The following is a 13,931-nucleotide window of genomic DNA, read 5'->3' as shown; positions in this document are numbered from 1 at the left end:
CCAATTCCTCCCCGTTTTTTCCTATAATCCATTTGAACAAACTGCTTAACTGGGGAGTGGGCAGGCATTCAATAAAAAAGCTGTGTGGTTAGTAGTCAGAAAGTCATTAGCAGTAGTGGGGTTTGAATGAACCCCCTTGTGTGTTAAAAGCACATGGGTTTGTGGTATTATACAGGCTAGCTCCCTCCATTCCCCAAGCTGGGCAACTGCGAGAAGAGGTCCAATACCAGGGTTGGTCCTGTGGCTGAAATAAGTTTTGAAAGAAGCATTCTATTGTAGCCAATAGACTAGGTTGTGGTGTGTGCATGGTGCCCTCAAGTTTCTCTGCTTTGTAGACGCATCCACAGGCTCAAAAGGTAGTAGTCCCTGCCCTATGCATATACCAATGTAACTTTGCAGTTCCCCGTGTGTGCAGCTTTTCATGCCTTTATTGGTAAGTGGGGTCCCTTCTATTGGTGAAGGACAGTTCAGAGAAGGACAAGGGAAGGACTGCTGCACAACAGCTATCACACATAGGTGTTTCTACTAGCTACTACTTAGAACTACATGTACACAGTAAGAGGGGCAAGGCATGCTGTGACTCAGATGTTATTGGTGACAAAATTTAGTAGAATAAAAGATAAATGATCTAACATCACCAAAAGCAGAATAAATGACCAAACACCACTAATTGTAAACAAGATTAGTTTATTTGCAGTAAACAATTTACAAAAACAATGAGGGGTTTTGTGATGCAAAAAATGCTGCATGGACAAAATGAGTTCAGTACAAATATCCATTTCCAGTTAAAAAAGTCAATTATTATATTTTATATTTAAAAGGAACACGTGTTTATATTATACTTTGCCTTGGACCCAAAGGGCTGTATCCAACACTGCAGGTCCATTGGCACAAGGAGCTTCAGCCCCCTCCCCAACACCCTCAAAACCACATCTAGAAGGATGGGAAGCTCTCCAGAGAAGATTTGGGGGATGCACAGCAGGCAAGGATAGGCAAGTCCCATTGCACCCATGCAACCCTGCAGGCACAGCATCAGCTACAATCCCACCGCAAATGATCTGAATGAATGCATATGTTGCCTACCCACTCTCCCTTCCCAAATGCAGCCTTCTGATGGTGCGGCACACTCCATTCAAAAGGACCCCCAATCTCAGAAATGCATGGGAAAGACAACAAAGTTCTACAGGGGGAAAATAGCAGGATGTGTATTCTTTGGTTCAAAGCCATACATTAAAAAATCTAGTGAATTAATTATTTGCCTATTTGCATACTTTAACTAATCAGATGTTGAAGTCAGACAAGCATGATACATTAGTTTTCATTAGAATATTTTAATTTGTTACCCTAGTACTTATTTTAATACTATACATATTGTAGAGTAATCAGTGCTTCTTCTTTTTTTAAGAAAAAAAAGGTGCCGGTACTCACCATGAGGGTGTAACAGGAAGTACCACACTTTTAACACTTGGAGAAAAAGAAAGGTGCCGTTACTGCATCCCCTGAGTACCCCCAGAAAAAGCACTGCTAGTAAGCTATAAGAGAACAGCCCTGCTGTTTTAAAAGTGTAACAAGCAAAATATACAGTTCTGTTTGGACAGTGTTAAACTATGGTTCAGTTTTACATGCAAGAGCCTCTGGCCTCAGTACTTCCCCTGCTGTCGCTGTGAGGAGATGTGAAACTTTCACTTCTGCTTTCCATTAACTATGGTTTGTCACATCTGACCCTTCAAACTGTGGTTAATCTTAACTATGATTTCCGGAAACAAGCCAGAACTGTAAACGAGGGTTTGAAGTCTAACAACAGTTTCTCTAAGTTCAAACACAGTAGATGTATAGGAACAATAAATCTTCCCTTTGTGCCAATGAATTTCAACCTAATCAGAAAACTATGGTTAATGGAACAAGCCAGGTATCTAGTTTGATGTCGGTTTCATATTCTGTCTTGTTCCTAAGCTGTTTCCCAATTTGGATGAAATGAGAAATGAAAGTAAACTGAGGAGTTCCTGGGGGTTTTGCACATGTTACGAAGGGGTTATGTGCATGCTCACAAGCCTTATTCATACTGAACTTATTTAAGTCAATATACAATTATCAGAACCTTTGCTATGGCCATCAGCTGATGCGAATAAAGTTTTATCTATCTAAGATTATCAGAACCAGGCCAATAAATAACTGTTAGTTGAAACAGAAGCAGAAGTTTCTGATCTTCTTCTTGTGGCTGCAACAGGTGGACAACAGAAAGGAGCCCATGAATCCAAGGTTAATACACATAACTCTAAGCCATAGTTTATTTTAGCACTACACACTTTTGCAGCCAGTCTCACTGAGAACAGAAAGAAACTAAACTGAGAACAGGGACAAAACACATTACAGCCGCATTAATACAATATTGGTGTAGTCAGAATTTTGACCCAACACTTGGAGGTAGTGAAAATTAAAGCAGTGCTTTCATAGCTATCAAGTGGCACAATCTACACATACTTCTAATTGAAATCCCCCCCAGCACTCCTAATAAAAGTATTATGTAACATTGTTACAGCTTGACATCTGGTCCTGAACTGATGCCTGTCAAATGGGAAGCCCCTCTTTCTTAGCGGCATGAGGGAGCGAGCGAAGCTGAGAGTTGAGACTTGTAAATTAGGGATCAGCCTGCAAGAAAGAAGCTATGTGATTTTGTCTTCTAGGTCTTTGACACACATATAGCTGTCCTAGCCCTTCAATGACCCCACAGCAGGGCAAAACTAGGCTTTATTTCACCTGGGTCAAAGGGTAGAGTTTGGCACTCCCACGTGCACTTGCATATGCATACACAAAGGCTGGGGGACTCAACTATGCCCCGCTAGAGGTTTCACCCAGGGCAAAAAAACTTGCTACCCCCCCCCCCCCGGTAGGGCTCTGCCCTAGAGATAAGAATAAGGTGGTTAGCAAGTTTATTTGCACTGAATTTATGTTCTGTATGTAAACCTTTTTTTCCAATCTGCAAACCCTGTCCTTTTAAGTCTAGGAACAAAGTAAGTCCCATAGTGGAGATTGAGTGAAATTGCAGGGTCTCTCCTTTCGCTGCTGTCCCCTTCTCCCAAATGAAATTAAGTTAGTGTAAATCCTCTGAAATCGAATGAGCACAACTGATGTGATTCAAACCTCCCCCCCCCCCCAATTTTGTTGCTAAGTATGCAGCATGTCAAAACCAAACCTGAAAGTTCACTGAATGGTATAATAGAATAATGGCAATTATTATTAATCCAGTGGCTATTTTGAGAATTTTATCAGCTAATTCTCATGAAGTCTGTTTGAAAATGCTACAATCATTTCATACAGCCGGACATTTTGTGTACATCTCCTTTCCTTGTTAATCTGTCTCCACCCGTTGGTTTGTTTTAGAAATGCCTCCAGCTGCTTCCTAAAACATTTGGCATCATTTTGGAGAAAGCATATTAAAACAGAGATTGAGTCAAGTATATTGAACACATGGATGGCTTGTTTGTGTGAAGGCAGCTTCAAGTGTCGTCTAGAAAGCGGTCTCTCTATGAGAAAGTTCTCAGTACAGACTAAAGGAGACACCATACTAGGGCAAGAGCTGCCACTATTCCATTCAGTATGGCCATACTATAGCCCATGTGAAAGGAGTGCCCAGTCATTCGCCTGAAAAAAAGCAGAAAACCAGTATGTAGGTAACAAGAACATTACAAAAGCTAAAATTAAAACTTTTTAATCCTAGTCATAGTCCTATTCCCAAAATGAAAAATTATTTCATTACCACAATAGAAAGCCTGAAGAAGCCAAAGTATAGCAGATTATTACCAATTCCCTTCAATAAAACTCCCACGAACAGCAAAAACACAGAGAAATGGGAGTATAGTCAAAATATTCCACATACAGAAAGCAATAAATAATGGAAATTGGGGGGGGTAGTTCACTGTATTATACTGTAGATCATGGGTTCAATTATTTTTTACCTTGACTTAAAACTGTTTCAGGAATACTAAAGTAAAGGTTAAAAGACTTTATATAAGATATGAAAACTTATGATAGGACACACCCTGCTGGCTAACTTGTAAAACTGTTTAATATGAAGCCTCAGAAAGAACACATTCTTTGTATTTTGTGAATACAAGGCAACAAAACTGTCCTTAACATACAACATAACAAATTAAACCTATTTTACATCCTATCACGTATAACAATTTATGGTAATATTGCATTTCTCAACTAAAAACATAGAATTATTGTATGGAATCTGCCCCGGTGACTAGTCCAACACTAGTTGGCATCAATTTGTTTCCTCGAATATAAAGTTTTAACAGCACCAGCATATTTAGTAACAAGCTGTTCCTTACATATCTATTATAGTGGTTTACTAAGCCCCGTATCTGGTCGTATTTCAGTCTTACGAAGAAGGAACTCACTTGAATCGTGCAGGTGAGAGTGGAGTAGGCGGAAACATTCCCGGTTCAAAGGAATCAAAATAGGTCACTGTCCAAGAAAAACTGCAACATGAAAGTCCGCTCATCAAGGATAGAACAAGTAGACTCCAAAATCCTTAGGGAAGAGAAACAAAGTAAAAACCTGGAATACAATTTTAATTTGGCCACAGGAGAGATGCATCACCTCCACTGTAGAATAAAGATCAAATCCAGAATAGAAGTAAACTAGCAAAATGACAATTACAATACAACCCTACGAATGTTTACTCAGAATTAAGTATATTGAGTGGAACATGTTTGCATTATATGTGTGCAGAATGTTGTAATTTTTATTACGGTTAGAACAAAACTAGCATTTTTGTGTCTGATCTATGGAAAGTAATCATCCATTGAGTTTTAGTGTATTTTTGGTTTCTGTGGAAGCCGCCCAGAGTGGCTGGGGAAACACAGCCAGATGGGCGGGGTACAAATAATAAATTATTATTATTGTTATTGTTACTGTTCGCTCTATTCATTTTTGATAATCTATCTGGAGCCAAATACCATCTGTTGTGGGTCTTCATGTAGTTCTCCCTCAATGAATTGCAGGCTGTAAAGTTTATATTTCCCCCCCAAAAAAATTTCCAGTCTTCCAAATCAATTGTATAGCCTAGGTCCTGTTCCCACTTTAGCATGTTCTCTCCTTTTACCTCTTGATCTGAAGGTATTTTTTCTAACAATCTGTACATTTTTTAAAGTGCTTTTTGATTACTTTGTAGTACCTCTCTTTCAAATTTTGAAACTGTTTTCGAATCCCCTAGTTTTTATCTTTCTCATACGTTGCCTTTAATTGGAAATATTCTAGCCAATTTATTCCCATTGTTTTGAGTTCTTCATAATTTTTTAATTTAGTGTTTCCATTTGTTTCTTCTGCTAATTATCTATATGTTGGCCAGATAGTTTTTATATTATTTTTTAGTGTCGAGGTTGCCTCTAGTGGAAAGATCCACCATGGGGTTTTTTCCCCTGTAATTCTCTCTTTCGTTCTCTCCCATAACTCAAATGAGGCCTTTCTTACTAAATGAATCCTTTATGTAGCTGTATCTTCCCATAAAATAGATATCCGTGCCAACCATATATTTTGTCCCAACCTTCAAACTTTAAAACTTCGGTATCTTTTAATAATATCCACTTTTTCAACCAGTTCCAGCACACTGCTTCAAAATATCCCCCACTTTCTTTTGATCCCATCATTATTTCTAATTTTATTCTGGCTTTCTTCCCCTGCCATATGAAATTGGCAAGGTCTCTTTGCCAGCTTATGAAATACTTTGTCCCAATTATTATTGGGACAGTTTGAAATAAAAAGAGGATTTTTCGTAATATCACCATTTTAATCATTGATACTCTCCCCCCTAATAATAATTTTAATTTGTTCCATTTTTCTATATTCCCTTTAATTTCCTTCCATTTTTAACGTAATTGTCCTTAAATAAATTCATGTTTTTATTTGTAATCCATACCCCTAAATAATTTACCTTGTTTTCTATTTTTAATCCTGTTGTTCTCTCTAACTCATTTCTCTTTCTCCCCCATATTTTTTGTTAATAATTTCGACTTGTCTTTATTCAATTTAAATCCTGATACATCGCCAAATCATTTCATTTTTACTAATGCTTTCTGAATACTTTCTATTGGTGTTTCAGTTGTTATAATTACATCATACACAAGTGCTTTTACTTTATAACATTGTGTTTCAAGGTTTATGCCCTTTATTTCTTCATCTTTCCTTAAAGCTATTAATGATGTTTCCAATACTGCTATAAATAAAAGTGGTAATAGGGGGGATCCCTGTTGTGTCCCTCTTTCATACATCGCCCAGCCCTATCAGCCAATAAACAAAGCCTAAAATGAACAGCCATTATTCCAAAATAAAGCGACATGAGCAGCTTACCTAAAATGCTTGTTTCTATATTCTCATCAGTCTTCCCTTTTTCAGATCTCAAATCTGTTGGCAGAAACAGCAAACAATGAAAGTTATAAGGCAAAGCTATTCTGGGTAGAAATTGTTCTCTAGCAAGTGGCACACCCAAGCATTTTTTCTTCTGCCGCACGACTAGACAATCATTTTGTTACATAAAAAAATCAGTTATAATTCAAATGCCTGTTACAGTGTGCCACAGGTTTTTAAGCAGAAGTACACGGATGGCGCTGTGGGTTAAACCACAGAGCCTAGGACTTGCCGATCAGAAGATCGACGGTTCAAATCCCCGCAACGGGGTGAGCTCTTGTTGCTTGGTCCCTGTTCCTGCCAACCTAGCAGTTTGAAAGCACGTCAAAGTGTAAGTAGATAAATAGGTACCGCTCCAACGGGAAGGTAAACGGCGTTTCCGTGCCCTGCTTTGGTTCGCCAGAAGCGGCTTAGTTATGCTGGCCACATGACCCGGAAGCTGTACGCTGGCTCCCTTGGCCAATAAAGTGAGATGAGCGCCGCAACCCCAGAGTCGGCCACGACTGGACCTAACAATCAGGGGTCCCTTTACCTTTTAGGATCACTATGGATGCCTTCGTTGCAATTCCTGCATTGCAGGGTTGGGGTTGGACTAGATGACCGTCAGGGTCCCTTCCCTACGATTCTATGGTTGCTGGGAAGGCGCTAGGCCTAGCAAGCGGTATCCCATGCACTGAGGCGTCTCCTGCCTCTTCTCCTCGCCCTTTCCTCACCTCTCAGTACCAGGCAAGCGATGGCCAGCAGGAAAGCCAGCAAAGACACGGCCAGGAGGCAGCACAGCACGGAGAACGCCCTGCTCGGCCACCGGCGAGCCGCCCCGTCCGGCAGCGGAGCCCGGGACACGGGGCTTCTCCCGAGACCGCCCAGCAGCTCTCCTTTGCCGCCGCCTTCCTCCTCCTCCTCAAGCTCCGCCTGGAGGTTCCGCGCTACCTCCCCTCGATCCGGCGGCCACGGAGTGCCGGGGGGCCCCGCGCGGCCGTAACGGACCGCGGTGTTCCGATAGCGCACTGCCATGGCAACGGCGCTTTCGAAGTTCTCGCGCGCGAAACGGCCGCCGCGGCGTCGCCCAGTCAAAGCGGTCCCCTCCCCGCCCCCCACGCGACTTCCTCTAAACCGGAAGCGTATCTATCTCGCGAAAGGGGTGGGACCGAGGAATTGCCCACGCCGGAAGAACGCATCGGGAGCCCCGCCCTCATTTGTCTGTCTGTCTCTCTCGCACCTGCCACCCCACCGCCTCGCTCGCTCAACGGATTAAACTGCTCAGGCCTCTTAAAGGGACCGAGCGAGGAAGCAAGCCAAACGCCTTCGCTGTCTCGCTCCCTCCGCCCGCCCTTCCAGTTCAGCTGAGGGACCTCTTGGCTTTCCGTAGCCACGCCCCCGATCTCGGCTCGCGGGAGCCCATTTTCCCAGTGTCCTTTGCGCGCACGTCCCCCTCTGCTCCCACTCTGTAGTTTCCATCCTCCTCAGGCCCTTCCGTTGGCTAAGCCCTGACCCCACGCGCGCTTTTTTTTTCTTTCCCCCTTCGCCCCCCGCTTTGCTTTTTGCCTCCCGCTGAGGGGAGGAAGAGCGGGAGGCGGCGGCGGCGGCCCTCAATTCTCCCCACAACCCGGCCTGGAGTGAGTTTTTGTTCCGGCCCAGCCGCGCGCGCAGGGCGCTCCTCCTTACGTGTCGGTGAGCCTGACTTTCGACGGAACCTCTTTTCTCCCATTGCCCCGCAGGGCGGCCCCCGCCCGCCCCCCTTCCTCTTCCCGTTCGCTCCTCCTCTAACGGTTCCGCTTAGACACCCCGCAGCCGGGAGGGCAGGCTCGCCGGAGCCGGGCCCGGTCCAGGGGAGGCGATGTCAGGCGGGGACTCGGCGGCCGCCGCGGCCTCCCCTCAGCCGCTCCCTTTCTCCCTGCCCAAGCCGCCTCCCCTCATGCAGCTCAACCCCGGCGAGGGAGTGCGGCCCGTGGGGGCTCCCGGCCCGGAGCAGTCGCCCAAGAGCAGCCGCATGGGAGGCCGCCCGGATTGGCCGGCCGGGAAGCCCGTCAGCCTCTTGGCTCCCCTCCTCCCGCCTCGAGGGGAGCCCGAACCCCTCCTGCCCTTCGGCCCGTCTTCCCGCCAGCCGCTCCGGGGGAGGCTGCTGGGCAGGTGCGGAGGTGGCGGCGGCGGCAGCCTCCTCAATCCTTCGATGCGACCAGGTGGCGGCGGCGGCGGTGGAGGAGGCGGCGGTGGCGGTATGGGCCGAGAGCCCCTCATGGTGAGTGGAATGGTTGTGACTTGTTTTTCCCGCTGCGTTAACTCCCGCGTGGAGTTACCCGTCGCGCGTTCATTCTGAGCGCTTTCAGCGTGATCCTCAAACTCTGAAGTCGAAGAATTGGGTACGGTTCTGGTCTAACCTGAGTGGAATATGGAGATGGGTAGTTGTTATAAGAGGTCCGGGGCAACTTGCAGTCCGGCATAATCGCCCTTCTCTGTTTCCCACGCCCTACACACATCCCAAAAAGAAAAAAGAGTGTACTTCATGCTTCTAACATAATCGGTTTCTAATAATGGAGCTTTTTCTGTACAGACGTCTTGTCCTATCTTGATCTCTTAAGCACATCATGTCCGAACTCCTTTTGTTCAAGTTTTGGGCTACTTCGTTACCAGCAAGCTGCTTATCAAGTTATGTATTAAGTAGATTCATACTGTAGTTTGATTAACCTTGTGCTTTTCAAGTAGCTGGATGCAATGTGTGCTCATAAAATGAGAGAAAAGGGTAACTTTTTGTTTGGTGACGGTAATATGTAAATCTGGCGTTGGGCCTCTAAGGTAGAAAATGGCTGTTTTTAACACAATTTTTAGTTGCAAGTCTGTACATATGATGAATGGTTGAGCAAGGTCCAATCAGGTATTCAGTTTAGTGTCTGAAGACAATCATGAGAGGGGAGTGGGGGCATGCTGGCAAGATTTGTCCCCTCCTATGCCTCATCTTCCCCTCCATTATAGCCCACTGCTCCAGGAGTTGGAAGATAAAGTTCTGTAGCAGGGAACCTCTTGTATGTGGAGGTATCATAAAGGTAAGGTAAAGGTACCCCTGACCATCAGGTCCAGTCGTGACCAACTCTAGGGTTGCGCGCTCATCTCGCTCAAGAGGCCGGGAGCCAGCGCTTGTCTGTAGACAGCTTCCGGGTCACGTGGCCAGCGTGACTAAGCCGCAGTTGGCGAACCAGCGCAGCACACGGAAACGCCATTTACCTTCCCGCTGGAGAGCGGTCCCTATTTATCTACTTGCACTTTTTGGGGTGCTTTCGAACTGCTAGGTTGGCAGGAGCTGGGACCGAGCAACGGGAGCTCACCCCGCCGCGGGGATTCGAACCGCCGACCTTTCAATCGGCAGGTCCTAGGCTCTGTGGTTTAACCCACAGCGCCACCCACATCCCACGGAGGTATCATAAATTTAGGTAATTGGTAGTGCTCACTTGCCAATACAGTAAGTTGAAAATAATATGCTCATGATTGTCAGGATAGTTTCATATTTTATGTTGTTCTTTTTTGCCCATTACAGGGTAATGGCCTGAATGGCAAATAGGTGTATACATGTTAGACACATAATGTGGGAAGTAATCCAATAATATGCTGTTTTTAGTAGTTGTATTTAATTCTATTTAGTTTTTTAAACAATACTGCTTGAGTTCCTTTAGGAAGTTAAAAACTGCAGTTCTATCAAACATGCAGCCCCCATCCAATTGTGGTTGGATGCAGGAGATACTGAGTATCGCATCATGACTTGCCATGCACTACTTAAGTGCAGGTGGCATATCCTTCTGTTGGCCTTTATATTAATACAGTGAGGATTGGAGCTTAAGGCTGTTCTTCAGTAACATCTCTAAATGTGATAAAAATTTCAGGACATTCTTGTTAATCAGATTGCTATTTCTGTTTTTATCGAGGCTGAGTCAATGTTTAAGCTTTCTACAATACTTTAACATTATAAAGAAATTAAAACTCATAAAAGCCTAGCAGATAGGGAGGATACTTGGTTGGATCCACGGGAATCCTACTGTTAATGAAATAGATTTTTATACAATAAAGACTTCTGTGAATGATAGTGGGGAGAGGTGGTAGTTTTTCCTGATTGGATCAGGGCATCTACACCCAGTTTCATTTGTTGGAGTCCATATTAAATACAAACCTTTTTCAAAAATTGGGGAAGTCCTGTTCATTAAAGAGCATTTTTAAATCTCACACAATGTTCTAAGCTATACTCTATAACTATATAGCTCTATAACTCAATGTTCTAAGTTACTCTATAGGGTAATGCTGCAAAGAATCAAAAGTTTGGGGTTTGCTTTTGTGGAAACTCTGGAAAGCATTAAAAACCAGTGGATTGGAATATTATAGTTTGAGAGTAATCTACTTTCACGTTAGAAAACTTAAGAAGAAATATATTGATGAATCCGAGAATTTCATGGAAGCAAACCACATGTGAGGCCATAACTTTATTATAGCAGACAACAATACCTAAATGACCTGACTTGGAACCCAGAGAGGTTATTTCCATTGTGTTTATTATCTTGGAATCTTGATCTATCACGAATATTGTTTTTTCAGATGGGACATCCGGGTATGCCTCACTACCCTCCCATGGGAATGCATCCTATGGGCCAAAGGCCACCCAATATGCCTCCAGTCTCTCATGGAATGATGCCTCAAATGATGCCCCCTATGGGAGGGCCACAAATGGGACAGGTAAGTTGGTTTTTGTTGGTTTTGTTAATAGCGTCTTAAAAGGTGCATTTTGAAGCATGAATTTTAATCCATTTTAGGTTTTTCCGTAACTCAGTAGGTGTTGATTACTCTGAGCTTCACATCACTACAGTTTTTAAACTACCTTTTCTTTTCTTTATGGAAAAAACACATTATTGACTTCATTGAATTGAAAGTTGTCTTGCAAGTAGACAAATCACTTCTTCTCAGTTGAGACATATTTTAATTCATGTAACCAGTAGGTCAAAAAGAAGACAGAACCCTACCACTGTAATGCCTTTTGTAGGAGTTCCTGAATATTTATAGTTATGGGGCCTTTGTGCTGTGAAGTGAAGGGGTTTAGCCCTTATATGATCAGAGTGACGAGCATATATCCTGTGTTCTCCTTGAGAATCCGTGAGAGGTATGGCCAGTGAGCAGTTGAGCCCTTTCTCTCAGCGCTTTACTTTCCCTGTTCTCTCAATTGTAGAGGTTGTAGCATTTCATTTGTCTCTTCCATGGTTATCTAGAAGAATCAGAAACAATAAACTCTGTCTAGCATTTGCTTCTCTGCTTCTCCATCATTGGGAGAAATCCCACTTCTGACGATAGTTAAAGAAGACATTATTCTGCTTAGGATTGCCCCCCCCCCCCCCCGGCTGTCAGATCAGATGCCTTTTCAGTAAAGCCAGCATCTTCCAAATATTTCTTCCCTGATGTCCTAGTTGAAGGCGAATAAAGGGAACCCTGTCCTAGCATGCAGTTCATAGATCAGATTTGTGGGTGGCATGCTTCCAGATTATGAACAGTGTGACAGCTTTTTAGTTTTTGTAGGGTAGCGTAAACAAGAACTAAAGAGGAGAAGGAAAGAAATGCAAAGTAATTTGGGCAGTGAGTGTTATTTTCTGTAGTTGCTCACTTTCAACGGTGATTTTTACTACAAAAGCTTTGTATTCTCCAGTGAAGCTTTGCTGGTCAACTTTCCCTTGGTTAATAGTGTCAGTAAAATTTCTATCTTCCGGTGTGTATTTTAGAGGTAAATTATTAGAAACAAGAATTGTTTTTAAGTAGGTCAGAATGTGGTTTGGTATCCAGAATATAGGAGTTTTGTTATCTTAAGAGTGTGGCTATCCATCTGTTTAGACTCCTACGTCTGCCCTCCCATGAACTTTTATCTTTTTGTTTAGAACCCCTCTCCTTGTTGCTTTTGGGGGCAAATACCCATAGTTCCACTGGGAATGTACCCACAGTATTTTGTCATATTCCATTGGACCTTTTCCCTTAATTTAAATAACAGCTTGTTCCTACTGATGATAGAATTCACTTTCTTCTGCCCTTGGTTTATAGTGACCTTGAAAATTGTGTGCATAACCCATAAAATTAATGTTGCCTCAAAGTAGTTAAAGCAGGGCTGTTAAACACACAGTTAACAGGCTTTATAACCATGTATTGTGGCCCATCATATATTGGATAAACATTGAGTTTTTGTGGCTCACCAGGATCAGAACAAACTGGATTTATCAAGTTCTGTTAATGTGGGGAGCATACAGCTTGTGTCCTGGAGGCTATTAATCTGGCATCTCTGAATTAAGAAATCCTTTGTTTCAAAAGCTACTTGGATAGAAGCTTTTAGGGAGCATCTCTAGCATGGAACACAATTATTTGGAAGCAGCAGTGGGGCAAGACTCCTTTCTTCTCCTGCTTCTACAGGATGGTGGGGAATGGGAGGGCCACTCCCATTCTTTCTTCTCTTCCTCACGCTTCCAAGAAAACCTTGTGGATTGAGGGTGGAGCAGTAGCCCTACCAAATACCTCTCCCTCCACACAAGATGGAAGGTAAGAGGGAGCAGTAACCTGATGCTCCCTGAAGATACATGGGAATGGGGTCACTTGGCCAATCCTCCAGGGACTGTCACTTTATAGTGGGGGGTGATTTCCCAAGAACTTTTTGTGGGGCTTGCCAATCAAATTGGCTGAATATGGCCAATTGAATACATTACACGCATATGTAAAGTCCACTGCTCTTGTTGTCATCCACTTGTTGCAGTCCCCCAATAAGGGCTGATGAAAAAAATCGAAAATAAAACTTCTAGCTTTCCTGCAAAATTCATTTCCAGTTAAAATATCATGTGCATACACAAACAGATTAATTCTTCATAGTAACTGCATTGGGTCTCTGCCTTGAATGGCTTTTGCTAGACCCCCCACATAACCGTTGCCTTGCAACGTCCCAATGTGAAGAATAGCCCCCTTCAGCATATTTATGATGCTTTCAGGAACAAGGGCAGTGATGTGGTTTTAAGCAGCTACGGTAGTTTGCATCCCTGTTGCATGCTTTTCTCAGCTTTTTTTAACAGTTCATGTTTTTGAACCCTGCAGTCATAATTCTTAAACTTTATAGTACTCTTCATCTTGGAACATCTTTGCAAGCATAACTCTTACTCCAGCCCTGTGAGACAAGTTCTTCAGGTATTATCCTCTGTTCATAGATGAGGTAAATGAGCCCTCAAGATTATTAGAGTTTACATAAGTCACATGGATTGGGTTTGGGAACTGGAATTAGATGCTTAATTGATTTGGGCCCCATTCCTACAGTGTTTCATGAATAGTGCTAATATTTGGGGTTATTTAATATTAAAACACTGAGTTTTGGGAGCCCTGTATTCTTGAGAGAACCTTTCTGCTTTCCCCTCCACCCTGAAACTTCACTTCCTTTATCTTTTGCTTTGGGTACCCATTTGATAGACCACTATGAGTAGCTGAAAAATCTTGCCCTTATTTGTTGGCCCTCTAACTAATAATCCCAT

General features: G+C 43.3%; 2 protein-coding genes across 5 annotated transcripts in view; one reads left to right on the top strand and one right to left on the bottom strand.

Annotated features, from left to right (window-relative positions):
* Positions 1 to 672: 672 nt before the first annotated feature.
* On the bottom strand, positions 673 to 7,428 carry ARL6IP6 (ARF like GTPase 6 interacting protein 6; the record flags this gene model as incomplete). The annotated part of the gene is made up of 4 exons (XM_083495145.1): positions 673 to 3,642; positions 4,407 to 4,539; positions 6,358 to 6,411; positions 7,128 to 7,428. The coding sequence occupies 4 exons, from the start codon at positions 7,426 to 7,428 to the stop codon at positions 3,549 to 3,551; spliced, it is 582 nt and encodes a 193-aa protein (XP_083351271.1). The 3' UTR covers positions 673 to 3,548.
* An 823-nt stretch (positions 7,429 to 8,251) lies between these two features.
* Positions 8,252 to 13,931, top strand: part of PRPF40A (pre-mRNA processing factor 40 homolog A) — a gene marked incomplete at its 5' end in the record, with an annotated part of 62,078 nt that continues 56,398 nt past the window's right edge. For 2 of the 4 annotated variants that reach the window (XM_083493711.1, XM_083493710.1), the window contains 2 exons: positions 8,252 to 8,653; positions 10,990 to 11,127. In XM_083493711.1, the coding sequence (XP_083349837.1) occupies positions 8,252 to 8,653; positions 10,990 to 11,127 (540 nt within the window). Of the gene's footprint in view, positions 8,654 to 10,989; positions 11,128 to 12,834; positions 13,619 to 13,931 lie in introns of those variants that run through there. The other 2 variants (XM_083493713.1, XM_083493712.1) reach the window with 2 other exon arrangements.

Source organism: Podarcis liolepis (assembly GCF_965112155.1).
Source record: "Podarcis liolepis genome assembly, chromosome: 1".
NCBI lineage: Eukaryota > Metazoa > Chordata > Lepidosauria > Squamata > Lacertidae > Podarcis > Podarcis liolepis.
This window is presented reverse-complemented; position numbering and strand designations above follow the sequence as displayed.